Raw genomic sequence first — 27,221 nt, 5'->3', positions numbered from 1 at the left:
AAAAAAAATCACCAAGGCCTATTTAAGGGTCTTCACTACGTTCATTATTCACTACGTTCAAAAACTCAGGACCTAAATCAGTATCTTCACTTCGTTTAATGATTCAAAAAAATTCTGAAATTTAAGGTTTTTCAGCTTAAGTATGCGTGTATCTCTTTAGTTATTATTATTCGAAAATGAAAGTAATAGGAACTATCTGTGATAGTCGCTCAGCTAGTGGCTCAATCGCACTTAATGTATCACAGAAGTATTCTACGGGTTGTGCTATAGTTGATACGCTTTGAGGAATTTAATTATAATTCGCGCTCCTTTCCTTAACTTCTGAAAACAGTTGCTGATGAAATGTGAAATGATGATGGGCTTTTCTCACGACAGAAAAGAGTGGGCAAGAAATCTCAAACTATCAATTCTCTTTAAACTGACTCAATTTAACGCTGATTTCTTTTTAATTCTCGAATACTCAACTCTGATTGGTGGGCATAAAATTCGGACATTTGATGCTTCTGTCATGAGAACCCCCTAACATGAGCAATAATAGTAAAGAATACTGTACCGACCCTGCCCTCCTTGAGGTAGATGGATGCCAGTCGGAGGTATATGGAGTGCATGTGGGGGGAGGGAGGGGAGAAGGAGAGCACTCTCTCGTAAGACACTCTCGCCTCCTCACTCTCTCCTCGCACAAAGTGCACGTGACCGTCCAAGGACCACGCCTCGCCACTCTACACAAACAACATCAATACAATTCATTCACTATTTCATACATTTTATTTCTTTCAGTTTTTGAAATTTTATTTCAATTATTTCATTCAGTCCGTGTGGGCGATTTTGACTTATCTTGATAGTAACGAGGCAAATTATACACTTGATTGGGATAATTAATCGAGAGTAATTTATGGGCATGCAATTTATAGTCTTCAAATATATCCATCAATAGAGAATGTTCGTATAAATAGAGCAGAAAAGTAGTTAAGAAACAAATCAGGTTTCAGATCGAACGTCAGAATCTGGAGTTGTATGGCTATCTGACCTTGAAGTCAATGGATATGGCTTGTCTGGCCGACTTCTCAGCCTGTCTCAAATTGCCCATCTGGAGGTTGAGTCTGGCTAGACTCAGATGATACTGGAGCGATGCCCCTCCCCCTCCATGAGTACCACTGGTCAGCTCATGGCTAAGAGCACGATCCGCCAACTGAAACACAAACACTTCTTCAGACAACCGAGTCCCGAATTGATGTTATCGTGCGTTCGTTTTGAAAAGTGCTTCTTCGGTTGGAAATTGGTGAATTGAAAGTTTACTTATTTCCACTTTTCTTCTATATGGTGTCTTTTTTTGTGTAAGAGCTACACGTGACATTTGATAGCGACGAAACGTTTTAAACAATGAATAACAAGTGTTTCGAATATTTTTGACAATTTACAATCAGCTGCAGGTAGGGAGTGGGGTCTATGGAGGATTTTAAAACTCGAGTGAGAGACACTATTGTTCATTTCTATCAGATGGATACCTTGAATCCTTTTATTTATACCACCCGAAACAAACTTAACAACGCATCACTCAACAACTATGGGCGTTATTCAAACTAAGACCGGATACCTTGAGTGCGTTGATGTCGAGCAGGAACTGTGCTGTGATCATGTAGATGCTCTGCTGCGGCTGTGGTTCCCAGTCCTCCTCACCCTCATCCTCCCCCATGCCCTCATCCGCTGTCTGGTCTGCTGCCTTGCCAGTCCCCGCTGCCGCCGGAGTCTGGTTCCTCGAAGCGTCTACATTCAGTCAATATTTTGAATTAACACATAAAAGAAACTCAATTGATAGTCGAAACTAGGGGCCCAGCTGAAAGCTGGAGAGACCTGTTTGATTATTTTAATATTGATTATTTTAAAATTGTTTTAAAATTTCAGGTTTCTCAAGTCGATAGCGCCCTTCCTACGCAAAAAAAGTGAAAGAGAAGCTTATGCATTCATTGGTAACGCTTTGGTGCGACAAGGCAACAAGTGCGACAAGGCAAACCGTATCAATCATGTTTACATGCTAAATATATTTAAAATAAAATCATATGCACAATGCTTCAACAATGTGAATAATTATTCACTAGAATTAAGTGAAATGTGTGTTTCACAAACCAGCTAACATTAATGAAATAAAGTATTTTTCATTTTTCTAACGACTCTTTAATTTTCGAATTAATTAAATTGTGTCCAAGCATTGCAAATATGACTATAATATGTTGACTATAACTGACATCACAAAAACGTTCTGGAACAAACCGACCTGATTAAAGAGAACTAGCGTAACTCGTGCAACTTCTCGTTGGACTTCTTCGAACCATACAAAAAAACTCAACACAAAGCCAATAGCACCAAGCAAAAGCGAGAAAACGTAAGCATAGCGGATTCCATAGTCTAAAAAATACACACAATAAGTATATTGAATCTTTGTTCCAATGCCAACAAACTTTTAAAAAAACTTTTCCTAAGTGTACAGCTCTTCCCCGAGACAAAATAAGGACTAGCCGCTTGGGCAGGGGAGTTTCCTACAACCTGGTCTATCGATTAAACCCTTAATCCCAAATCTGGATGGGTAGTTTTTGAAGAAATCGAAAAAGTTTGAAAAAATGGCCTAAAAACCGAAAAATTGACTATTCCTAAGTGTATAGCTCTTCCCCTAGACAAATTAGGGACGAGCCGTTTGTGTAGGGGGGGTTCCTACAACCTGGTCTATCGATTAAACCCTTAATCCCAAATCTGGACGGGTAGTTTTTGAGGAAATCGGAAAGATTTGAAAAAAGGCCAAAACAGTGACTATTCCTAAGTCTATAGCTCTTCCCCTAGGCAAGTTAAGGACCAGCCGCTTGTGCGGGGGAGTTTCCTACAACCTGGTCTATCGATTAAACCCTTAATTCCAAATCTGGATGGGTAGTTTTTGAGGAAATCGATAATTTCCGAAAAAATAGGCAAAAAAATCAAAAAAGTGACTTTTCCTAAGTCTATAGCTCTTCCCCTAAGCAAATTAGGGACCAGCCGCTTGTGCATGGGAGTTTCCTACAACCTGGTCTATCGATTAAACCCTTAATCTCAAATCTGGACGGGTAGTTTTTGAGGAAATCGAAAATTTCCGAAAAAATGGGCAAAAAGTGAAAAAAGTACCGAGTTGTGAAGCTTTTCTAAGACCGTAGGGGGTGGGGTAGGGTAAAAATTGCCCTACATTTCATGCAGGCAGGTAGGTGAAACGCTACTGAATCCATTGGTACCACTTTTATGAGAATCTGACGGGTAGTTTTTTGGGAAAGCGAATTTTTCGAAAAAGCGTCTCAAAAAAAAAAAATTATTAAAAAAAAAAAAAAAATCCAGATCTCATCTGGAAAAAAAAAAACGTTTTCATAATACCTGTTTAATAAATCAAACAGGAATTTTGAATCATCACATAAATGCAACTCAATTGATGCACTAAGACGCGCGAACGCTGGTAACAATTAAATTTCCAGCTTTGCAAGACTAAACGGATACCAAATGCTTGCTAATCACAAGTACGGAATGATTCAAAACAGGCAAAGCTGCATGCATAGGTAAAGCTGCATTTCGCAAACACAAAAATGCCAAAAAGAAAAAAAGACGGAGAAGTCAAAAAAATCCATTCGGAAAAAGTCATAAAACCTTTCTAATCGTTTGGAAAGCTTTATTAAGCCTTGCTCATTTCGTAGAGAAAATGAATCGACTCAATTATTACAATGCTGTTTTTAAAACAACTGACCCTTTCCTTTCTTCTTTCCATCTTTACTCGTCGGGTTTGGACTGGTTGCAGTCACTTTTGCTCCACTATTCACGCTCGACCTCTTCGCCGCATTAGCGGAGGAATTAGAAGCACCAGCTGCCGTGTTGTTCAGTGCCGAAGATGTAGACCTGTTCGCCGCACTGGCATTCAGATCAACTGCTTCCGCATCGTCAGGCTGTGCAGCTCCAGAGGCTGACTTCTGGACGTCCGAACTTGTCTGGTTTTGGTCCTCGAGGGCCACTTCTGCCGCGCCATCAGGAGTAGTCAGATCTACCACGAACAAAATCAGGATGTATTATTAGTTGATTCAGTGTTTCAAATCCTATTTGAAAACCGTAAAAATCAAAAGCTAAAAACATAGCCAGCAGACAGTTCGAAAAAATTCAATGAACTCAAATAAACAGAAAAAAATACAGCCTTTGTTTTTTTGGATAAAAGTTTAACTTTCAAAAATTGAAAAACATAGATGGCATTGAAGCTCTTTGAATTTCTAAACAAATTATGATTGACATTTTCTGAGAAAACTAACCCAATTTGAGAAAAAACCGGATTAATAGGTAGGTAAATGTTCGATTCCGCTGGGAAATCTGAAAGTTCAATTATTCTTTTTTCGAAACTAGAAGTCGATCACCTCTTAGTGACCTTTACACTTGTTGTTTGATAGTGCAGTTAGTTTGCCTTTCTTTTAACAGATAAAATAAGCTGAACTTGCAAAGAAATCATAAGTCAAATCGCGAAGGAGTAAATTTGAGTTAACTTACATCGACTCTTAACAAGTTAAATGATATTTCACTTGTTTTAAACTTAAAATACTTCAATTTTCTAATCAATTTTGCATGCAGTTATCGAAACTGGAAAAAAATACATCACCAAAAATATCTAAACTCGTACCTTTTTTAATTACTAATTATAGAATTACTTGAATTCCAATAGGCTCAAGACGCTTAGATCAGTATTTGTATAATCAAAAATACTCAATAAAACAAACATCCTTAGAACGATTTTCCACGAGATTATGGACTAAACTAGGGGCCCAGCTGAAAGCTGGAGAGACCTGTTTGATTATTTTAATATTGATTATTTTAAAATTGTTTTAAAATTTCAGGTTTCTCAAGTCGATAGCGCCCTTCCTACGCAAAAAAAAGTGAAAGAGAAGCTTATGCATTCATTGGTAACGCTTTTGTCCAAGCATTGCAAATATGACTATAATATGTTGACTATAACTGACATCACAAAAACGTTCTGGAACAAACCGACCTGATTAAAGAGAACTAGCGTAACTCGTGCAACTTCTCGTTGGACTTCTTCGAACCATACAAAAAAACTCAACACAAAGCCAATAGCACCAAGCAAAAGCGAGAAAACGTAAGCATAGCGGATTCCATTGTCTAAAAAATACACACAATAAGTATATTGAATCTTTGTTCCAATGCCAAAAAACTTCTAAAAAAACTTTTCCTAAGTGTACAGCTCTTCCCCGAGACAAATTAAGGACCAGCCGCTTTGGCAGGGGAGTTTCCTACAACCTGGTCTATCGATTAAACCCTTAATCCCATATCTGGATGGGTAGTTTTTGAAGAAATCGAAAAAGTTTGAAAAAAGGCCAAAAAGTCAAAAAAGTGACTTTTCCTAAGTCTACAGCTCTTCCCCTAAGCAAATTAGGGACCAGCCGCTTGTGCATGGGAGTTTCCTACAACCTGGTCTATCGATTAAACCCTTAATTCTAAATCTGGATGGGTAGTTTTTGAGGAAATCGATACTTTCCGAAAAAATAGGCAAAAAAATCAAAAAAGTGACTTTTCCTAAGTCTATAGCTCTTCCCCTAAGCAAATTAGGGACCAGCCGCTTGTGCATGGGGGGTTCCTACAACCTGGTCTATCGATTAAATCCTTAATCCCAAATCTGGACGGGTAGTTTTTGAGGAAATCGGAAAGATTTGAAAAAAGGCCAAAAAAGTGACTTTTCCTAAGTCTATAGCTCTTCCCCTAGGCAAGTTAAGGACCAGCCGCTTGTGCGCGGGAGTTTCTTACAACCTCGTCTATCGATTAAACCCTTAATTCCAAATCTGGATGGGTAGTTTTTGAGGAAATCGATAATTTCCGAAAAAATAGGCAAAAAAATCAAAAAAGTGACTTTTCCTAAGTCTATAGCTCTTCCCCTAAGCAAATTAGGGACCAGCCGCTTGTGCATGGGAGTTTCCTACAACCTGGTCTATCGATTAAACCCTTAATTCTAAATCTGGATGGGTAGTTTTTGAGGAAATCGATACTTTCCGAAAAAATAGGCAAAAAAATCAAAAAAGTGACTTTTCCTAAGTCTATAGCTCTTCCCCTAAGCAAATTAGGGACCAGCCGCTTGTGCATGGGGGGTTCCTACAACCTGGTCTATCGATTAAATCCTTAATCCCAAATCTGGACGGGTAGTTTTTGAGGAAATCGAAAATTTCCGAAAAAATGGGCAAAAAGTGAAAAAAGTACCGAGTTGTGAAGCTTTTCTAAGACCGTAGGGGGTGGGGTAGGGTAAAAATTGCCCTAAATTTCATGCAGGCAGGTAGGTGAAACGCTACTGAATCCATTGGTACCACTTTTATGAGAATCTGACGGGTAGTTTTTTGGGAAAGCGAATTTTTCGAAAAAGCGTCTCAAAAAAAAAAAAAAAAAAAAAAAAAAAAAAAAAAAAAAAACCCAGATCTCATCTGGAAAAAAAAACGTTTTCATAATACTTGTTTAATAAATCAAACAGGAATTTTCTTGGCTTTCTCCGGTTTGTTCATTTCCAGTTTCACCGTTGTAAATTATGTCTCCATTCTGCTCATTTTCGGTTCCCTCTCGGCCCATAGGCGAGTACAATGCACAATAAATCAAACAGGAATTAAGAGGTGTTTAAGAAACTAAATTATCGACGTTGTGCCTCTGGTTAAGAATTATTATTATTTTTCGCGTATTCTTCTGGCATGGGTTTTGAAACGACGGGTTTTGAAACGATGAAAACGTTGGATCATGACGGGTTTTGAAACGATCAAAACGTTGGATCATGACGGGTTTTGAAACGATGAAAACGTTGGATCATGACGCGTTTTTAAACGATGAAAACGTTGGATCATGACGGGTTTTGAAACGATGAAAACGTTGGATCACGACGGGTTTTGAAACGATGAAAACGTTGGATCATGACGGGTTTTGAAACGATGAAAACGTTGGATCATGACGGGTTTTGAAACGATGAAAACGTTATATCATGACGGGTTTTTGAAACGATGAAAACGTTGGATCATGACGGGTTTTGAAACGATGAAAACGTTGGATCATGACGGGTTTTGAAACGATGAAAACGTTGGACCATGACGGGCTTTGAAACGATGAAAACGTTGGATCATGACGGGTTTTGAAACGATGAAAACGTTGGATCATGACGGGTTTTGAAACGATGAAAACGTTGGATCATGACGGGTTTTGAAACGATGAAAACGTTGGATCATTACTGGTTTTGAAACGATGAAAACGTTATATCATGACGGGTTTTGAAACGATGAAAACGTTGGATCATGACGGGTTTTGAAGACCGTAGGGGGTGGGGTAGGGTAAAAATTGCCCTAAATTTCATGCAGGCAGGTAGGTGAAACGCTACTGAATCCATTGGTACCACTTTTATGAGAATCTGACGGGTAGTTTTTTGGGAAAGCGAATTTTTCGAAAAAGCGTCTCAAAAAAAAAATAAAATAAAAAAAAAAAAAAAAAAAAAAAAACCCAGATCTCATCTGGAAAAAAAAACGTTTTCATAATACTTGTTTAATAAATCAAACAGGAATTTTCTTGGCTTTCTCCGGTTTGTTCATTTCCAGTTTCACCGTTGTAAATTATGTCTCCATTCTGCTCATTTTCGGTTCCCTCTCGGCCCATAGGCGAGTACAATGCACAATAAATCAAACAGGAATTAAGAGGTGTTTAAGAAACTAAATTATCGACGTTGTGCCTCTGGTTAAGAATTATTATTATTTTTCGCGTATTCTTCTGGCATGGGTTTTGAAACGACGGGTTTTGAAACGATGAAAACGTTGGATCATGACGGGTTTTGAAACGATCAAAACGTTGGATCATGACGGGTTTTGAAACGATGAAAACGTTGGATCATGACGCGTTTTTAAACGATGAAAACGTTGGATCATGACGGGTTTTGAAACGATGAAAACGTTGGATCATGACGGGTTTTGAAACGATGAAAACGTTGGATCATGACGGGTTTTGAAACGATGAAAACGTTGGATCATGACGGGTTTTGAAACGATGAAAACGTTATATCATGACGGGTTTTTGAAACGATGAAAACGTTGGATCATGACGGGTTTTGAAACGATGAAAACGTTGGATCATGACGGGTTTTGAAACGATGAAAACGTTGGACCATGACGGGCTTTGAAACGATGAAAACGTTGGATCATGACGGGTTTTGAAACGATGAAAACGTTGGATCATGACGGGTTTTGAAACGATGAAAACGTTGGATCATGACGGGTTTTGAAACGATGAAAACGTTGGATCATTACTGGTTTTGAAACGATGAAAACGTTATATCATGACGGGTTTTGAAACGATGAAAACGTTGGATCATGACGGGTTTTGAAACGTTGGATCATGACGGGTTTTGAAACGTTGGATCATGACGGGTTTTGAAACGTTGGATCATGACGGGTTTTGAAACGTTGGATCATGACGGGTTTTGAAACATTGGATCATGACGGGTTTTGAAACGTTGGATCATGACGGGTTTTGAAACGTTGGATCATAACGGGTTTTGAAACGTTGGATCACGACGGGTTTTGAAACGTTGGATCACGACGGGTTTTGAAACGTTGGATCATGACGGTTTTTGAAACGTTGGATCATGACGGGTTTTGAAACGTTGGATCATGACGGGTTTTGAAACGATGAAAAGGGCGTTTGTATCTCTACTAACCGTTGGGTGATTCTGCATGAGCAGCGGCTGCCTCGGCCATCTCCCGTGCCACTTGTTCCGCTCTCTCAATCTCCATCTGCTTCATGTGCTCATCAGCTGCCAACTGCATATTGACCTGCACGGAACAACATTACACTGAACAGACTGCTGCTCTCATGCGATTAAAATATCATGTCTTTGGATCTAAATTCCTACAGTGAGGCGAAGTTGAGTTTAGCTTAACTTGCGATTCAATAAAGACAGGGGCTCGCACTTCCCTTCAAAATTAGTATGTATGGGCGCCGAAGCCGTCTTTTGACAAATTTTAGGGTTGGTAGGCCTAAAATTGATGCCATAAAATAATACCAAAAGGGGGACACTTTTGTTGTAGTGAGAGGGCCGAATCCCTAAGAGGAGAGAGGGGGGATTGGGCGTCTGTCCCTTTTTAAATCACTCGCTCCTGTACAAGGACATAATAAAGACTAACACGATGGTTCAAACGAATCTCCATTAGAATCTTCAAAAGAACGAAAGAATAATTTTAATACTAAAACTTTAATGAGCAATTTCGCTAATGTAAGACCTCGATAAGGCATTGGCAAAATATTGGAAAGAAAATCAAAATATGCACATAAAAAATTGAAATCAGACAAAATATGAATTCAGCACCAACAATGGATAGTCTCAGCTCTAGCAGAAACAAAATTATTACATTCCCCAAATTTAGTTAAACTGGCGCCTTAAGAAAATTTTCAAGTTGGTCAGCCAAAAATGGATGTCGTAAAATTATAACCTATGAAAAAATATATACTTTATTCTGAATCAACAAAAATTCAAAAACCTGGAACTGCAAACTCTCTGCTGCACGAGATAAAGTTCAAGTTCAGGGTGGTTCGGATTCCATAAAGAAAAAACACAAATTTGAACGTTAAGAGCTCTCTTGGATAGTAAACAAAAAAGGCTAAGTATTCTCACAAAAATGATTTCTGAAAATGTCCTCACTAAAAGAGCACTTTATTTTGCAAGTTAAGTTGAAAAAAAACTAAGAGTCATTTTAATACACTACGCCCGCAACTGTAGAAAAGAAAGACATAAGCATCAAATTAGTAAAACTTTTGCAAAGTGTCCGATTTGAACCTGCGACCTCGGAGTCTCACGTCGTCCTTCCCTCTCAGCCACGGGTGGTAAACAATCAGCAAAAATTAGCCATAAATAAAGCAGAAAAGAGATGATATGAAATTTTCCATGCTAGAGATTGTGATTAATAAAAGTGCCCCAAAAAAGCATGTTAGGTTGCGAGTTAGGTTCGGAAAAAGGAGAGTCATACCTATTACACTACGCTCGCTAGCTCACTGGTGTAAAAACTGGATTAACAGATTAACTTTTTATTCCGCTGAGAAATCTCAAAATTTAAATCCATTTTTCGAAACGGTTCGTTTCGAAACGTACGTCGATCATGGTTTTCGTGACCTTTAAAATTTGGCTGTTCGATAGTGGAGTTTGCCTTCCTTTCAACAGAGGAAATGACGTAAGCAAGTCAAACTGCGAAAAAAAATTTTAAAAACAAGATTTCCTGAACAAGATTTTTTCTGAAAAAAAAAAATCATTCTGATCTATATAAAAATCTGAACTACGTTCATCAACTCTTTAAAAATCTTGGAAACGATAAAGCGGCTTCTACTGACTTAGGTTATTGCTACACTTACCTAGAATTAGCGTGCTGCGGTACCCCTCTAAAAATTGTACCGAACTTTGGGGCCTCTTCTAAAGGACACTCGGACGCTTACCTTGACTGCTTGTTCTATGGCCATTTCGTGGCCTATGTCGTTGCCTATGGCGTCATAGTAGAGTGCCAGCACAGTCCATGCTTCCACACAGTCTGAATAGAAGTTGGTAGCCGCCTCCAGAAAGATCTCAGCTGGTTCATATTTCTCATCCACCAACATCAAAATGCCATACAGCAACAATCTACACAGAAAACAAACTTCCAAGCTCATGCAAATCTATTAAGTTGAATAGAAATATGCGCATGTGCTGGCTAAAAACTTACTCACTACTAAGACCAGGGGCGGATCTAGGATTTTCTCAAGGGGGGTGGCGGATTTTCAAAAATTCTGCTGACTTTTTTTAGGTCGACCAAATTGATTTTCTGAGCTCTCCTAAATCACTATAAAGACCCCATTTTGACGACATTTTCGATCTTCCAAACAACCATTCGGGACAATTTGACTGTTTAGAAATCAGAAACAAAGTTTCAAAAATTTCCGCTATCAGTTGAAACTTTTTGATTGAGCCTGATCAACAGCTTATTTGACCAAATGGAACAAAAATTACACTACTGGAGTTCTAATTAAAGGAAAAAAACTTTCTTAGCTCTTTGCCATCATAGCCCCTCGGCAAATAGCCTCCCATAAAACAAGAAACCTACCGTAAAGAAGCTATAATTTTGTTGCTAAGGGTGGGGGGAGCTACAATGAGAAGTAGCCACGAAAAAATTTTCTTGGAGACGTTTGTAAACAGTTTAATTAGTCTATTTACGTTTAATTTGTCTATTGACGCTTTCCCAGACTTGGTTCTTTTAAGATGTGATTATTTGAAAAAATCAGGGGGGGGGGGGGCATTTTAAACGTGTTTTTTGGCATTTTTAACGTGTTTTTGTTTCAAAAACAAGCCTGCGGCGCTTTTGTTTGTCAACAAAGGGTCTTTATATTGTTCTGGGAGCCCTCGGAAAATCAATTTGGTCTGCCTAAAAGGCCAAAAAAAATTTTTGAAAGTTCGCCCCCTCGAAAAAAATCTTAGATCCGTACCTGGAAAAAATTAATTTGATGTGGACCTATACAGGAAATAATTTTTTATGATTATCATTTGAAGACAGTCTAACCCTTTGAGGTTTTTCTGGTCAATGGCCACACACTCCTTGGTGCACTCCACTGCTTTGGTGATGTCTCCGTTGAGTAGATTGAAACAGGCGTAGTCGAACCAATAAGAAGGCTCCTTCTTGTTCCTAGAAATTCTCTGAAATCAAACAGACTCGCTAATCTAGTCAATCAAACTGAAATCTATTCCCTTATTTCAGCAAAATTTATCTGAATTTAATTACTTTTGTTCAGAATTGAACCGCTCATGTCTTAGTCTCCTTTACTAAACGGTTACGGATTAGTTTAAGGCAAAATATAGGATTTTGTCGACATTTGGCGACCTATTTAGAATCATTGTTCTGGAATCTCATCCTAAGGTTAAAAAAGCTTCAAATGATTCCAAACTCGAATACCTCCAAAGAGCATTCCCGAGGGCTCCTAAAACGCGTGGAAAAAAATACATTCTAAGGAAAGTTCCCGCTCACTTCGTGATGAGGTCGCAAGAAAAACTTGATTTCATTGATTCACCTCTAGGTAGAACTGGTCGGCCAGTTGCATGTTGCTGTTCATCTCGCTCTCTCTCGCAAAGTGCTTCAGCTGGTCTGCATCTGTCAGAGGCTCCGGCACTGGCGTCTGGTCCTCCAAACTCAACACTTTGGCCAGTCCCTTATGCATCTCATCGATCAGAAACACGTACAGCTCACTCAGGAACTTCTAAAAACATTTCCCACAGGTTATTTTTTGCGATCGGTAACTAAAATTACTAATAATAACTTCAGCTTCTGCAAAAATCCAGTTGATATACCAAAAACGCTGTTAGAGTTGAAATAAAGTCTCGAGGGTCCCTACAGATTCTTTTCAAATAATAGTTTTAAAAATTCTTTTTTTATTAGCCCGAAGCCCTACACACTGCATGGCCAACCTGGGGGAGGGGGCTGCCCCGTACAGCCTTCGAGCGACTCGCTTCTTCGTTCTTCTTTTCAGATACAACAACTATAGCTTATACACCTTGTCCCACAAAAAAGAGTCGCCAATTATCGATTTCGTATAATCGCATAATTTATCGTATAAATCTGCTTTGTCGTAAAACTGTATTATCTTGATTTTTCATATAATTTGTTGTATATCGTATAACATGAAAAAACACTGTTACCACGTGTCATAGATGGGGGCATTGGCTAGGAAGATAGTTACAAGAAGACGTAACACTTGCCTGCAGTTCAGCTTGTGAGTCAAAGTTGGTGGTTCTCAAATACTTCTCTCGCACAATCTTGATCACAGAGTATTTGAGTTGCTCTCGGAATGCAAAATACTTCCCAGAAGTGTTCAGCTCGTAAATAAGCGTTTGATACCTGAATTTAAAACTGAGCATTAGCTCCTGTATTCGGTCCGCAAAAATAGATAAATAATTTTTGATATCCGGAATTAATATGCACGATTCTATCTTAAAAAGCCTAAAAAACAGAACCTTCAAAATCTAAATTTTTGTCAAATTTTAAATATTTACAGCTTCGCAAGTGTGTAACACAAACAGGTGACTGCTTCATTTGTTAACCAGGAAAGGACCGTGAGCTGTTAACAACTATACAAAAGTTATAAGCCTTTCGGATCTGCTTAACAATCTCCCATCTTTTGGATAACCATATTTAGTTAGCACGTCTTTGTCCAATCATAATTTGCCCAAGTTAAGTTAGAGATGTTTTTAATATGCTCGTTGCTTGAGGGTGAGGCAACATTACCCAGCTCAGAAAAATAACCAACAAAATTACATGTTCTCAAACAGGGGCACAACAGTGGTTCGCCGCGATGAGCTGTACAGCTCGTATGTTGGTCCTTTCCTTCGTGGATAAAAGGTCTCAATATCATAAAATAACTTTGTAATCATACAGAGAAGTGAAGCTGGAGGTTGCAAGCAAGCCAGAAAACAGCAAAAAATACCTCTAAAAATAAAATAAGGAAAAAAATAAGCCTTCAAAACGAACTTTCGACAAATACCGGAATCGAACCCACTATCTGGAAACTAGGAGTATAATATCCTCGCATCTGCGCCATGTTCTCTTGGATTTATCAAAACACATGCGACTAATAATGCAGATAAACACAAGCTATTAAATTGCCAATGCTATGCCACTGGGTCCACGAATACGACTGACAATAACACCGCAGACATAAGCGAAGCTTTACTTTGCATACAGAAACGAGAAAACAGTAGCTCTAAAAAACAAAGAAAACATAGACAGTCGGAAAAGAGTCAAAGAACGCAAGGAAACGAAACAAGAAAACAGTGCCTTGTTTTCCGAAAAATTTTCCGAAAACCACGATAAATCAAATTTGAGCGCGAACAAATTATACGACTGTTTCCTGAAAAAATCACCAAGACCTATGTAAGAGTTTTTACTACGTTCCTTGACTCTTAATGAAGAAAGAAAAGGTAGATTAAAAATCTCACGCTTGACAATCTACAAACACTAGCCACCAATAAATCAGATAAAGATATAATGCTAATGCAGCAAAAGATAACCAGATATGTAACGATAATGCCTCAAAGTCCCGCCAAATGAGCACTTTCATTTGCGACTTGGCTTAAAAAACATCTAGAAATCGTGAAATTACACTACGCTGCGAATGTTTAATCAAAACAACTCGGTGAAATTGAAATTTGGCTAATATGGCTAGAACAAGGACGGGCTATCTAATATTGGCTATCCAAGAAGGAATTTGTTAAATAGATCCGAAATGTTTGGTGCAGTTAATAACGGGTCACGCGCTTCTTCTCTACAATGAAACAGTCATTACTTTAAATGACACGCTGACAAAGATATGAAATAAATTAACAGGGTCTACGATTTAAGACGTTTATGATATTCTGTAATGTAAGTTCATTATCAGAACAATTCTAAAGGTGAAGGGGGATTGTAAATTAGACTCAAAATTTCGGCATCTAACCTTTTCTTCATGCCTTCAGCAGTCTGTTCTCTCCTGCCATTGCTAATCTCCTCGGCGAACAGTTCACTGTACTGCTCCAGAATTAAGTTGACCACATTCACCACTTGCGAGTGGAAATCATCCACCGCCTAAATCCACAAGCCACAGTGTCAGATCGAATATACTGATATTCAGTAGCGGATTTAGGAGGGGGGGGGGGGCGTCAAATTAGTGTCTTTATAGTGGTTTGGGAGAGCTCAGAAAATCAATTTAGTCGACCAAAAAAAGGTTTTTGAAAATCCCCCCCCCCCCCTCGAGAAATTCCTAGATTGATCCGCGCCTACTGATATTCACTGGGTTTATTTCGAAGACATCAAAACTGGCAAAGCTTGAATTTTCAATACTTCCTAATTAACGGTACATTTTTTAAACGGACCTAATTTCTCATTCTCGACACGTGAAAACAGAAATGAAAATGTTCCTCCAGACAACAGTTTCCTCACAACATGACGTTTATCAAGTCATGTCATGACATTTTGATTTTTTTACAGATTGAAGTTTGAGAACAAAAAGGAAAGCTACTTAATTCAGTCCAATTGTCTTGTGTCAATCAACACTACATAACTTGAATAACATCTAAACTTTTCCATCATTAAGATTTGAAATAGAAGCGACCAAATATATTTTCAGTTCCCGTCCGAATTAATTAGTGAGTTTAATACTAACAAAGTTAATTATATCAAAGAAGAGGCATCATCCGGGAATAATAATTTAAATCTCAATGTCAAACTGATTGAATCAAATACCTTGTCGGCTCCATTAGTCCTCAAAGGAAATCGCGGCCTGGGCGGTATGTATTGAGCAACACTAAAATACACAAAAATTGTTCTGATTAAGTTGTTGGAGGGAACTAGTATGCAAGTGAGCATTCAAATTAGGTAACACAAAGACAAGTCAATAAGTCATGTATCAAGCTGAAGCATTTTCAGGCGTGATTAAATATACATAAATATCAAAATATTCAATACAGCTCTCTCGGTTTATGAGAAACTTGGTCAAAAGTTTTGCTTTTCAGCCAAAGTTCCTCCGAAGAGTTGATTGATTCTCCATGGCCGGCGAAAACGTCAACCAGAATGTCTCAAAACTTTTTAAATATGATTGAAAATTTTTTTATTGAGATCACACGAGCTAAAGTTTAACTGAAAGTTACATGGAAAAAGTACTTAAAATTGAAGTCCTGGAATCCTAGAAAAAAAATTAGAAGTTTTTCCTGAAAAGTATACGAAAATACAGAAAATCTTAGATCATCAAAATATTGACACTTTTTTGAAAAAATTAACCCAATTTGAGACACAGAGGTGAAGCTGTGCTTCGCAAACACTTGCGAGAACGCGACCAAATATCAGCTCTAACAAGTAAAATCAGAAATTAGAAATAAGCCTCGAATTGGCAAAAATTCGGCGATGTGTCGGATTCGAATCTACGACCTAGCAAATCTGAGTCTCACGCATTAACCACCCACTCACGGCTGCTTAAAATCCCAAAACTAGCCACCAATAACGCAGCTACATATGCTAATAAATTGCCAATTCGATGAGCAAAGTTGCACAAAATACAAATAGACGCAATTTTACAAGTAATAACTTGGAATATAACAAACTGAAGTCATCCACACTAACTTCGCATGCAACAAATCGCAAAGCATAAAGCCACATTATGGATAAATTATGCATTTCCAAAAACTGCGAGATGTATTGAGTTAGAAAATTTCTGAAATCGAGTTTTTATTATTGTGATGTTATTTGAAACATAGCTTTTTTTTTCGGTTCGTTTGATGAATTAAAAATGCATCAACATGTGTTAATTTATCACTATTCGAATATCAAAGCACATGCTATCAAAAAGCTGTCCTAAAATGGCGACTTAGAATGGAAAAAAAGAAGGTTCGTACTAAAACACTAGCTTCGCAAGGGTAATAAAGGGTCATTTCCTTTGGTATAACTTCACGACATCCATTTTAGTCTGAACAACCTTAAAATTTTTCTAAAGGCTCCTGGGGCGCCAATATAACTAACTTTGAGGGGGGAGCCCACGAAATATTTTTGATGGGGGAGCGCGCACCCCTTTGACCTGTTTGTAGAATAACCACAATTTTTTTTAAAAAAAAACCGCCCCCTTGAAAAATTTCGGCGCACGCCACTGTTTTTCTAGTCATTTTTCGACAAAAACAGTTGTCAAATTTTTTTTATGACTATTAAATATGCTTTTGTTCAGATAAGTTCTAGGCTTTTGTTCAGATACTTCTATCACACGACGCACAAAAAAAACTACACTAAAATGAAAAAAAAAGGAAAACTAATTTCAGTGTAATTTCATAAAAAAATATGGTCAGAACAATGAGCTACTTGCTATCCTTGTTAATAAAATGCTTTCCTTTTGAAAATGATTTTATTTAACTTTATATTTAAAAACTATGACTTACCTTTGAACCAAGAAGTTCGGGTCTTTCTTAGGCACAAGAGGCTTGACAAGCTCAATTTCAACCACAACATAAGATCCTGCTTCTTGATATTGCTAAAACAAAATCAGCATGGCGACCTATTAATTGCTGCTCACTTTGAAATTAGTTACTCTGACTTTTTAACTTAACAGAACTGATTTCAGAATCATAATTTTTTGACCTCACCTGAGCCTCGAGATCAACTCCATCATGGTCCTCGTCTTTTGCACCCTGTGAAAATAAATTTTCATATTTTCAAAGAAACTGTCAAAATGTATAGAAGATAATAAACATCTAAACTAACATTAAAAGTACGTGATTTAAGCTATTTACGATATGAGCGTTGTTTAACACAATTTTTCCATATGATTAGAGCGATGACTTGGTTTTTATAAACTTGTGTATCTATCAATATTGTGATAACTGTTAGTCATTGGTGATTGCTGGTGCTAGGCTACAATCTTCAACACTAAGTGGTACAAAAAGTAACCATTAATGAGCTTGCGCTATGCTTTGAGAGTTCAAACAATGTTTTCAATGATTGAATAAAATGATTCGGGTGCTCTACTGGAACCTGGGATGCCTGTTGTTGGGCATGGTGGCCGTGAGCCAATTGGGCTCCACTGGTTCGGTCGGTGTTAGCCAACCTCTCGTTCGATTGCTTATCCGCCCTTTGCTGGTAAGCAACAAAACGAAACTTAACACAACGCTCATCATAACGGTACAACTTCAACTAGCTTCTCAACAACTTGTGTTTGCCAGTTTATTTGTTAATGGCCCTCAGAAGCGTGCTTTTTCTTATAAATTTCGAGGATTGTTGCAAAAATACCTAGCAAGAATAGGCTGATTCTGTGCAATCAGCACAAAATGTTCCAACTAAACTGATTAAAGAACAAAACTCAAAATTGCAAAAGTTTTTTTTTTTTTTATAAAATCGAAAAAAAAATTTTAAATTAACTTTTTAAATTTTTTTTGAAGAAATCTCCCCAAACACAATGCTTAAAAACAGAATAACGCATTTTTGATACATTTTCTCAAACATTTGTTTTGGAATAATTTTCAAAAATGGAATGTCTCGCCTAAAAAAGGTTCAATATATTTTCATCAAAAAAAGTCTCATCGTCAGAAAATTCCTGCGAATGACACCTATAATGTTTTATTGTTTGGCAACTGGCCTTTATTTAAACAATTCGTTCTTTATATGATTTATGTGATGTTCACCAATCGAGTTCCAGTTTGTCATCATTTCTTCAGCTCATGTAAACCATAAATAATTTAAGAGACTAAAACTAGACAGCTGTCAAAATGTGGAAAAATTTTACTGAAACTATAAAAATCTAACTAATCAGAGACATCAATTAAGTTAGCCTTAGATTGCCAAGATTTACCTGGATTTCGACAACCTATAGAAGCATCAAATTCAACTCAAATAAACCCAGCACCTACGTATTACATTTAATTACTAGCCACTACATTTATTTATTTGAATGGTAATTTAAATGGTAAAATTTAGCCTTTCCTTTTCTTGGCTGTGACAGATTTCGTCCCATGACAAATCTCGTCCCATTTTAATTTCAACAGATTTCGTCCCATTTCAAAGCGGACACAGATTTCGTCCCTCAAACTTGGATATGGGATGATAGGATGTTGGATATGGGACGAAATCTGTATGGAAACAAATCTGTTAATTAAATAAATAGGACGAAATCTGTAGTAGGTCGAAATCTGTGCCAATCCCTTTTTGTGACTTGTCAACCGATTACAAACCTTCGATTTGGTCCCTTCTTTCTTCTGTTTCTCCTGAGTTCCGGGAGGATTGGGGCCGTCCTTGGTTCCAGTTGTCGGCTTATCTCCTTTCGCTCCTCCGGCCATAGCGTCCCGTTTGCCACCCTCCGCAGCGCCAGCGTTTCCCGGCGACTGCCTGCCACTTCCCGGTCTAGCTTCCAGTCTAGACGCCCTTTTAGTCTAGAAATTCAACAAGTATTTCAAACCCTGGGCCAAGATAACACCCCCCCCCCCCAAAAAAAGCCTGATAACTTGGTTCTGGGAAGGATGTTAACTTGGTTCTGAGCTCGATTTTTCAGCTAATCTACATGGAGTATTTTACACGCAAATTTAATTTGAACGCTGGGGTGGAGGATCTCAACTTGGTCTATTTGGTTGGGGGGGGGGGGGGGAATTTTACCGGATCACAAATCCCATCCCGGATGATTTTCACTTAGTATATTTATTCACTGCTGAACATATAAAAACCGCTGATTGAAAAAAGCTTCACTGAATTACATTTCATCAGCAAAATGAACGTTTTTTGGTTTAACCTTTTCAAAATACTCGGCTTCGTTGTACGGGTGAACCTTGAACGCGCCTCTGATTTTCTTGACTAAAACATCAACAAATTTGTGAGTCATGGACAACAAAAAATTTTGAAAAAGGATGAAAAAAAGGACATACTTCCTGGGTAGAGCAATTTGGCAGTGTTGACATAAACAATGCCATGGAAAGATTGCTGGACTTCGTCTTCCTAAACATCATCTAACAATTAAACCTAACCCCTATACAAGAATTTAGCACAAAAAGCTGTTTGCAAAAGAATATTCGTTACAAAATTCCTAACCATTTCACTAATATGATATACAAGCTACATTTTCAACCACAAATTTTCACAATTTCGTAGTTTTTAACATTTTTTTTTGCAAACAGAGAACGTTGTCAAAATTTGTAACTTCTGTCGTCTTTCGTTTTACTTGACTCCATCTTATAGACGAGTCCTTTATTCGTTAGGGGGGTAAAAAGGTGATGTTAGAGTGCTTGAGGTAAAAAAAGGAAACTTTTCATGGTATCGTGATGATAGAGGCATACGAATGAAACTGGGATGATTTGCTACAACGGATCTCTTTAAATATATACCCCCTTTTGTAAAAGTGGGGAGATTCCTTACTAGGTATAAAATTCTCATATGGTCAACCGTTGATATATTTATTATAGGGGGATATTGTTTAGTTACTATGTACCCGAGGGTGGATATTCGTTACTAGGTGCCCGAGGGCCGAGGAGGGGGGGAGGAGGGGGGGTTGATATAGTTAAAGAGATCCGCTCCAACTAAGTTAGGGTCTTTTCTGTTATACGGTCCAAGAATGGTGAATTATTGAATCCAATTGCATCGAAACATATTTCAACTCTTCGCGAGAGAAAGTTAATTAGATTCAAGTATTGCTATCAAAGTTTCAAAATACCGAGATCATTAACTTCGGGCTGTACAACAGAGAAGACCCTTTATGAATTAGTCATTATATTCGCAGCAGTGGCTCTTACTCGTGAAACAAGATTTCCCTGAAAGCGAAAAAGGATAAGACCAGATAATTGAAAATGTAAACTCGGAGAAATTCATCACACTTCGACACAGTAAATGAATAAACTTCGCTTCGCTTGTGTAAACACAGTCAAAATGTTCACACCAAACATACCCTACTGGCGCGAGTGGCGCTTCCGCTCGGTCTCCCTGCTGACCGATTCAATGATTTCGATGCCTAGCAAAGAAAGATGACTAGACTTTTCATCCATTAAATTATAAGTAGACGAAATTTCTCCTCATTTGATAAAAGTAGAAAACATAGCCGACAATTGCAAACGTGTCATTGCACTCGAGGAAACAGAAAAAAAATTATTGTCTTATTTTAAAACATTTTTCAACTCTTGTAAACTTGAGATAACAACTATTAAAGCTCTTCGAATTTCAAGAATCTTTTATAGTTGGCACTTTATAATAAAAAATTAACCCAATTTAAGAAAACTGGATCAATAGATATTTTTTGCATAGAGAAATCTTAAAATTAAAGTCCACTTTTGAACCTAACAAACATTCACAATTTTTCGCGCCATTTCGCTTTGCATAATGGGCAAATGGATATGAATAGCAAGTGCATATAAATTGGACTTAAAAAACCCAAAAGCCAGTTTGAGCAAAATCAGCATCTTAGAATTTTTCCTGGAAAAAACGAGAAAAAATTATCGCGAACAATGCAAAAGTCTTCCATATATTCACTGACACTTGAAAACAAAAGAAACTGACGAAACCAATAAACATGATTTTTTTGCTGTCGACAACCAACAAAAATGTTTTTTTTTTGCTGAAATCTAGCTGTCGAACCCGATATGTCCGGGTAATTTTCGCCAGAAACAAAGATTAAACAAAGGCGCAGTAGAGGTAGCAAGCATAGCATTGCAAGCTAGTGAATCAAAAATGAGAGGAAATCACTACGCCGAAAAAAGTTTTGGAATAAATTGGGGAAAAATCAATTTCAGAAAAAACAGTCGAAAAACACAATCAACAGCAATAAATACTCTTTCATTCAACAAGCGGAGACTAGGCCGTCAAAATTATTTGCATAGACGCCCTTTGAAAACAAAAATGCCACAAAATTGTTAAAGCAATATAAAGCCATAAAAATTGCTGTTATGATTTTAAACTTGAGGTTTTTACATTTCCATTCCTCTGAAAAACTGAAAACTATTAAAACTTATTTTTGGTCTCCGAAAACAAAAATGCCACAAAATTGTTTAAGCAATATAAAGCCATAAAAATTGCTGTTATGATTTTAAACTTGGGGTTTTTACATTTCCATTCCTCTGAAAAACTGATAACTATTAAAACTTATTTTTGGTCTCCAAAATATGCGAAATAGGTTGACAAAACCGATAAAACATGCGCCGCAACCATTTCATCAAAAAAAAATTAAAAACCTTACTCAAAATCCGAGTTAGTAAATTTACAAATATTACAACACAGAAGCGCAAACAAGCAAAAACATGACCGATAACGCTACTGAGGAAACTGAATGAGTAAACTTTGAGCCTACAAAATTTCTTAAGCGACGCAAGCCAATTATCAGTCTACATAATTGCTAAGTGACGCATGCCAATTATGAAGCATTAGCAGTACAGTCAATTTGAAAAAAATTGCCAACTAACATGCCTCAATTTACAGCGGACGCAAAATGATTGAGACTTAGGTTGAAAAAAAAACAGTTCATACTATCACAAAAGCTTTGCTTGTGTACAGACTGTCAATTCTAGTAAAAACTATTAAAATTCGAAACCAAAATTTCATGCATGGAAGTTAAAATGACAGACTAACGACAGTCAGACCATTCAATTTTCATACATACTGAAGAAAACAAGGTCTGGCGTGGATTCTAAGTTCAGGCCTTAGGGAGCAAAGACACCAAAGGGATAATGATCCTGAAAGTTGTTTAAGTTCAGAATAAAGCAAACTCAATTTCTCATAGATTTGCAAGAGAGATGTTTACGGAAAACGTCTGGTTTACGATTACAAGTCACTTGTTCTCGCAAGTGCAATTAAAAATTCAACAAAACCGCTCTAATAATTTGATCGCTAAGCCTGAGAATGGCAAGCAATAGTCAGAACAAGTAATCGAAGTAACGATCCAAAAAAGCATTTGAATGAAAAAAATCAAACCCTTTGAAAACACTTGAGGGTAGCTAAAAACAGATGCGCTGATAAAAAAAACTAAATAACTTATGTTGAAACACTCATGGGCTGACATTGGAAAACTGTTTTTGGCGAAAATTTTTATTCTATTATTCATCACACACGTCCGGTTGTCTGCTAAATTCTAAGCAAGAAACAACGTGGGAAAATTTCGAAAAGGTCGCTATTTGAACTAGACAAACATAGCCAACTGAAAGTTGGAAAACAGTCATGACCGCAAGAAAACAAAAATAATTTCCTATTTTTTTTTTTGAAAAAAAAACTTCATGTTTCGAACTTCAAAGAAAGAAATACATGGCCTTAAAGCTCTATGAATTTCAAGAAAAAATTTTATATGACATTTTTTTAATGAAATTAGACCAGTTTGAGCAAAATGGATCAATAGGTATATTGTTTTCCTGCTGAGAAATCTGAAAATTAAAATCCACTTTCGAAATTAAAAGTCGCTCACGTTTTTCGTGAGCTTTACAATTTCGATGTTCGATAGTGGAGCTTACCTTCCTTTCAACAAAGGACATGAAGTAAACTTAAAAAGAAACCAAAAGTCAAACAGCAAAAAATCAAACTTTAGCGTGACCAAATTTTAGATTTTTTCCCTGAAAAACAAACAATTAATAATAATCACCAAAACCTATATGAGATTTTCACTACGTTTACTACTGTTAAAAGTAAGAATACAAAAAAATCGATTCTGACGCTTTCTCGTTTAAAATAGGACTTACTTATGGCATTTCTGGCTCTAAAACTGGAGAATCATGAATTTGAAATTCGGTAATTGCGGCCTTCGAAAGCCTTGCAGTAAATATTCATCTTCACTTAAATTGTAAATATGGTACACTTTTCTAACACCCGGAAAACTAATCGCGGGTCGTATATGCTTCAGTTTAGCAAACGGAACTATAAAACAAACACAGATTCTAGGTGTACGAACCTTCTTTGTTTTGGGTTCCTTCGACTGTTGCACTCTCCAGAGCTCAAAAGGCCAGTAGCGGGATGTAGCAATTTGAGTCTGCACTCTGTAATGCAACGACTGATTATAGCAACTGACTTTTATATGGCAAAAAAAAATCAGTTTACACTTCTCATAAAAGTTTAAAATCCAAACTATAAACACAAAGTCGACGCTGCATTTCGCAATTTTAAACAAAAAACGACAAAAGAAAGCTTTCAAATACAAGAAAAATATTTTTAAAAAAACTTGCTAAAAATTCAGCCACGGAATTGGAACCTCCGGTCTTCAGCGTTAGTCTAATGTCTTCAACACTGCGTCATGACTTTCGACACCAGGTCACGATTGTAAGGCCTTTAACTTCATGTCACTTGTACTTGTACGTCGAGTAAATGTGGTGCCTGATTTTGCGTAAGAAAAATCAAAGACCATCGTTTCTTCCTTTCCCTGGGGTTGGTCGATAAAACGCAAAAACAAACATTCTATCCACGGAAATCAAACCCATAGCATCTACGATGGCGACGAAAAAACTTTATTTTGACAAATCACATTAGCTTTCTTATCACTTAGTTACATATACACATTCTGCTGAATAACTTAGTTACATATACACATTGAGGCGAAATCCGGAAAAATGTCGTTCTTATATCAATTCAGCTTCGCTTGTGCAAAGAGACAAAAGCTTGGTAAGCTTAGAACTTTCTTACTTGGATACAGCGACTGGTTGCAAGAAGCATCTTCTCTCTGTATTCCACACAACTTTATTCTTGTTAGACTCCGCCTCCAATCTCCACTCCGCTTCCTGAACGGAAAAAAACTAAGCCATCTATTTTTACCTCAGATGACTCATTGGACACAAGCAGCAGCTAGCCAGTTTCAAAACACAAAAAAGATTTTGATCAACTCATGCAACATTTTTTAACCAGGTAAGAGCTGTGATTCCGATGATTCAAAGCAGAAAATTTTTAGTCAAAGCAGGGGCGGATTTAGGGGGGGGGGGGCGGACGCTCTTCCTTCAGGGATTCGACCCCCTGCCGACCCAAAGGGTCCCCTTTTTGATACTTTTTCAGAAATCCATTTTTGGCCGACCGACCCTAAAACTTTTCTAAAGGCGCCTTTGGCGCCAATATATACTAACTTTGAGACGGAGCGCGCGCCAAAAAAACGCGATTTTTTTGTCAAAATTTTTCAAAAAGTGCCCAAAAACGGCTTTTATGACTGTTTTTCCAAAAATTTGCCAGCGGCGCAGAAAATTTTGCCAAAATAGGGGCAAATCAGTGCTTTGGGAGAGCTCAAAAAATCTATTTGGTCGACCTAAAAAAAAAGGTCGTCAATCAAAATTTTCGATGTTTTTTTGAAAATCCGCCCCTGAGTCAAAGTATCATTCGTCAGTTTCAATTTCATTTGACGAATATGTTCCTTCAAAACTAAAAAAAAGCACAAAAAACTCAAAAACGCAACTATTTTCGCTCACGCATGGTTATACTATGTTAAAATGCGTACTGTTTTATCCTTTAGTTCTCCGTCTTCATGTTCATAATCCTCAACAGCAGCTGCTGGCTCCGGGGCTAGCTTGCCGGGAATGTAAATGGCATTTCCTAGCGTGTTTGGACCAGGGTTTAACCACTTCTTCGCTCTAGGCATTGGCTCCTTGTCATGTGCAGTTTTGATTACTCCTGCAGGAAAGCTCACCATGTTGTCTTTCTGCAAAATACAAAACTCAATTTTAGTCAAAGGGTAATCAAAGGGTAATAAAAAAAATTCTGTAAACGTTAGAATTAGAAAACTTTTCAACTTTGTTCTAAAATACTACCCAGATTATGTAACTAAGATGCAGAGCTGCACACAATATCAATTACAAATCTTCAACCATGAGTTTTTGGACAATTTTATTCAAGGAAATTATCAACTGTTTAAACTCATTTTTGAGTAGAATTAGTATTTTAAAAAAAGATTTGCTCTCAAGGGTAGGTATACTGCTGAAATTTTCCCCTTTTTTCGCTTCAAAAATTTTTTTCCTCTTTAAATCATTAAATCTTTTTTTTTATTTCTTGATTAACTATCGATATTAAAAAATAACAGAAGTCATAGCAGGATCAGATGCGCCTGAAAACGGGCTGCATAGTTCCACGGAGTTCTCGCAATGATATTTCGTTTGTTTGTAAATGTAGTAACTTTTACAATGAATGGAATCTAATTTGCAAATAATATATTATTATTATATTATAGTCGAATCTTCGTTGTGTACGGCGAAGTACAATGTAGTTAATTAAGACTAGTTCATCGCAAGACCAAAGAAAGCCTGAAATCGAATCGAAACAAGCCAAAAGCGGCAAAAAGAAACATGGAAAGTTACATTTTTTAAAAGAAGTTCAAAGTTAGGAAATTTGAAGAAAAAATACATGACATTCAATTCTTTTTGTATATTAACAAATTTTGCACATAACTGAAACAATTAAAGAAAATCTAACTAATAAATAATTTTTCTATTCCGCTGGAAAAAAGTTTAAAAAAATCCATTTTTGAGAACTAAACCAGGAGAGCGTAATTTGCTTTCCTTTCAGGTCATAAAAGTGAATTGAACATGAAAAGTAGTCGAAAGACTTTTGAAAAAAAAACGATAAAACCAACACGATCTGAAATACTGTCTTCACTACGTTCATTGACACTTTATTGAGTTTTTAGAAGCTTCTTTTTCAACGTTTGAGTATAAAAAAACATATATGGCCTTAAATCTCTGTGAACTTCAAGAACAATTTATGATATATGGCTAGTTTTTTTATTAAATAAACCGAGCTTGAACATTGCTACGACACTTACTTTCCACTTCGTTCACGTTTACTTCTGCTAGATATTGTTACATATAAGGCAACAAAAAATGCGCTTTTATAAAGCGTAAAGAGCTAAATCATAGAATTGTAGTGAAAACATCAAATTTGCTTCGAAACAAACGGCCTGCATTTCAAAAAGTTGCCTAGTGCAGTAGATCTAGTGCAAAAATCAGTTCTGCGAGATCTAAGCCGACAAAATTAAGTCGAACTACGACCGTCTAAAATAGCCGAAAATTTTCAAGTTGCACAATACAAAGATCCCGACCGAATTCGAACTCCAGGCTTTTGTCGTCTCAAGCCTAGGTTTTAGCACAGCGCCAAACGCGCAAAAAATTCGCGCAAAAAAACGCGCAGAGTTTGAAACTATATTGAAGCAAGCGGAAATAAGATTTCACGCGCAAATTCTGTCATCAAACTTCATTCCGTGCAAACAAAGTCTAGAGCCTTGGAGAATCATAGAGTTGAACACTTTTATGTCCAGCACTTTTGTTTATGGAGTTATTTATAACTTTACAAAAAATTAAACCGGCGAAGCGGTGCTTCGCACAACTTGGGATACAAACATACCTAACTTTTTGGGCAATCAAAACTAATCACAACCAGACACAAATTCAGACACACACAAATATAGTATTGTTAGAGAGCGGATAGAACATAAGGCGTAAGCCATTAATTCGATTTAAAAAATTAACTACAAAAACTTTATAAGGTTGTCTTTTCATGATTTTCAATTTGAGGGAAACATGTCGAGAAACACAATCGACAAGGTTGAATAAGCAATCAGAAAAACTAACTGAGTGACAGACAAGACGACAACGCACGCGAGTTTGACCGAAAACAAAACATGTCATAAAAAAAACAAAGGCCATAAGGAAACTGTTGTCACAAAAAAACTTGAAAATAATTGATTGGAAATACAAAAAATTTTATCGTTGGAAAAACAGA

At 37.1% G+C, this 27,221-nt stretch overlaps 1 protein-coding gene across 5 annotated transcripts in view; it reads right to left on the bottom strand.

The window, feature by feature from the left end:
- The window catches only part of LOC134842989 (cilia- and flagella-associated protein 70-like), a 135,483-nt gene that overhangs the window by 1,581 nt on the left and 106,681 nt on the right, over positions 1-27,221 (bottom strand). The window contains exons 7-27 of one of the 5 annotated variants that reach the window (XM_063859563.1): positions 24,949-25,149; positions 24,153-24,247; positions 23,428-23,512; positions 20,452-20,514; positions 19,439-19,508; positions 19,306-19,367; positions 18,755-18,952; positions 18,376-18,390; positions 17,174-17,218; positions 16,970-17,061; positions 15,294-15,354; positions 14,509-14,636; positions 12,776-12,914; positions 12,091-12,276; positions 11,586-11,719; positions 10,492-10,672; positions 8,726-8,840; positions 3,752-4,042; positions 1,595-1,764; positions 1,028-1,189; positions 558-719 (exon numbers count right to left, since the gene is read on the bottom strand). In XM_063859563.1, the coding sequence (XP_063715633.1) occupies positions 558-719; positions 1,028-1,189; positions 1,595-1,764; positions 3,752-4,042; positions 8,726-8,840; positions 10,492-10,672; positions 11,586-11,719; positions 12,091-12,276; positions 12,776-12,914; positions 14,509-14,636; positions 15,294-15,354; positions 16,970-17,061; positions 17,174-17,218; positions 18,376-18,390; positions 18,755-18,952; positions 19,306-19,367; positions 19,439-19,508; positions 20,452-20,514; positions 23,428-23,512; positions 24,153-24,247; positions 24,949-25,149 (2,655 nt within the window). Of the gene's footprint in view, positions 1-557; positions 720-1,027; positions 1,190-1,594; positions 1,765-3,751; positions 4,043-8,725; positions 8,841-10,491; positions 10,673-11,585; positions 11,720-12,090; positions 12,277-12,775; positions 12,915-14,508; positions 14,637-15,293; positions 15,355-16,969; positions 17,062-17,173; positions 17,219-17,561; positions 17,664-18,375; positions 18,391-18,754; positions 18,953-19,305; positions 19,368-19,438; positions 19,509-20,299; positions 20,318-20,451; positions 20,515-23,427; positions 23,513-24,152; positions 24,248-24,948; positions 25,150-27,221 lie in introns of all 5 variants that reach the window. The other 4 variants (XM_063859560.1, XM_063859561.1, XM_063859564.1 and 1 more) reach the window with 4 other exon arrangements.

The sequence above is a fragment of the Symsagittifera roscoffensis genome, chromosome 3, assembly GCF_963678635.1.
Source record: "Symsagittifera roscoffensis chromosome 3, txSymRosc1.1, whole genome shotgun sequence".
Taxonomy (NCBI): Eukaryota; Metazoa; Xenacoelomorpha; order Acoela; family Convolutidae; genus Symsagittifera; species Symsagittifera roscoffensis.
The sequence above is the reverse complement of the archived record's forward strand: the minus strand, read 5'-3'. Positions and strand labels throughout refer to the sequence as shown.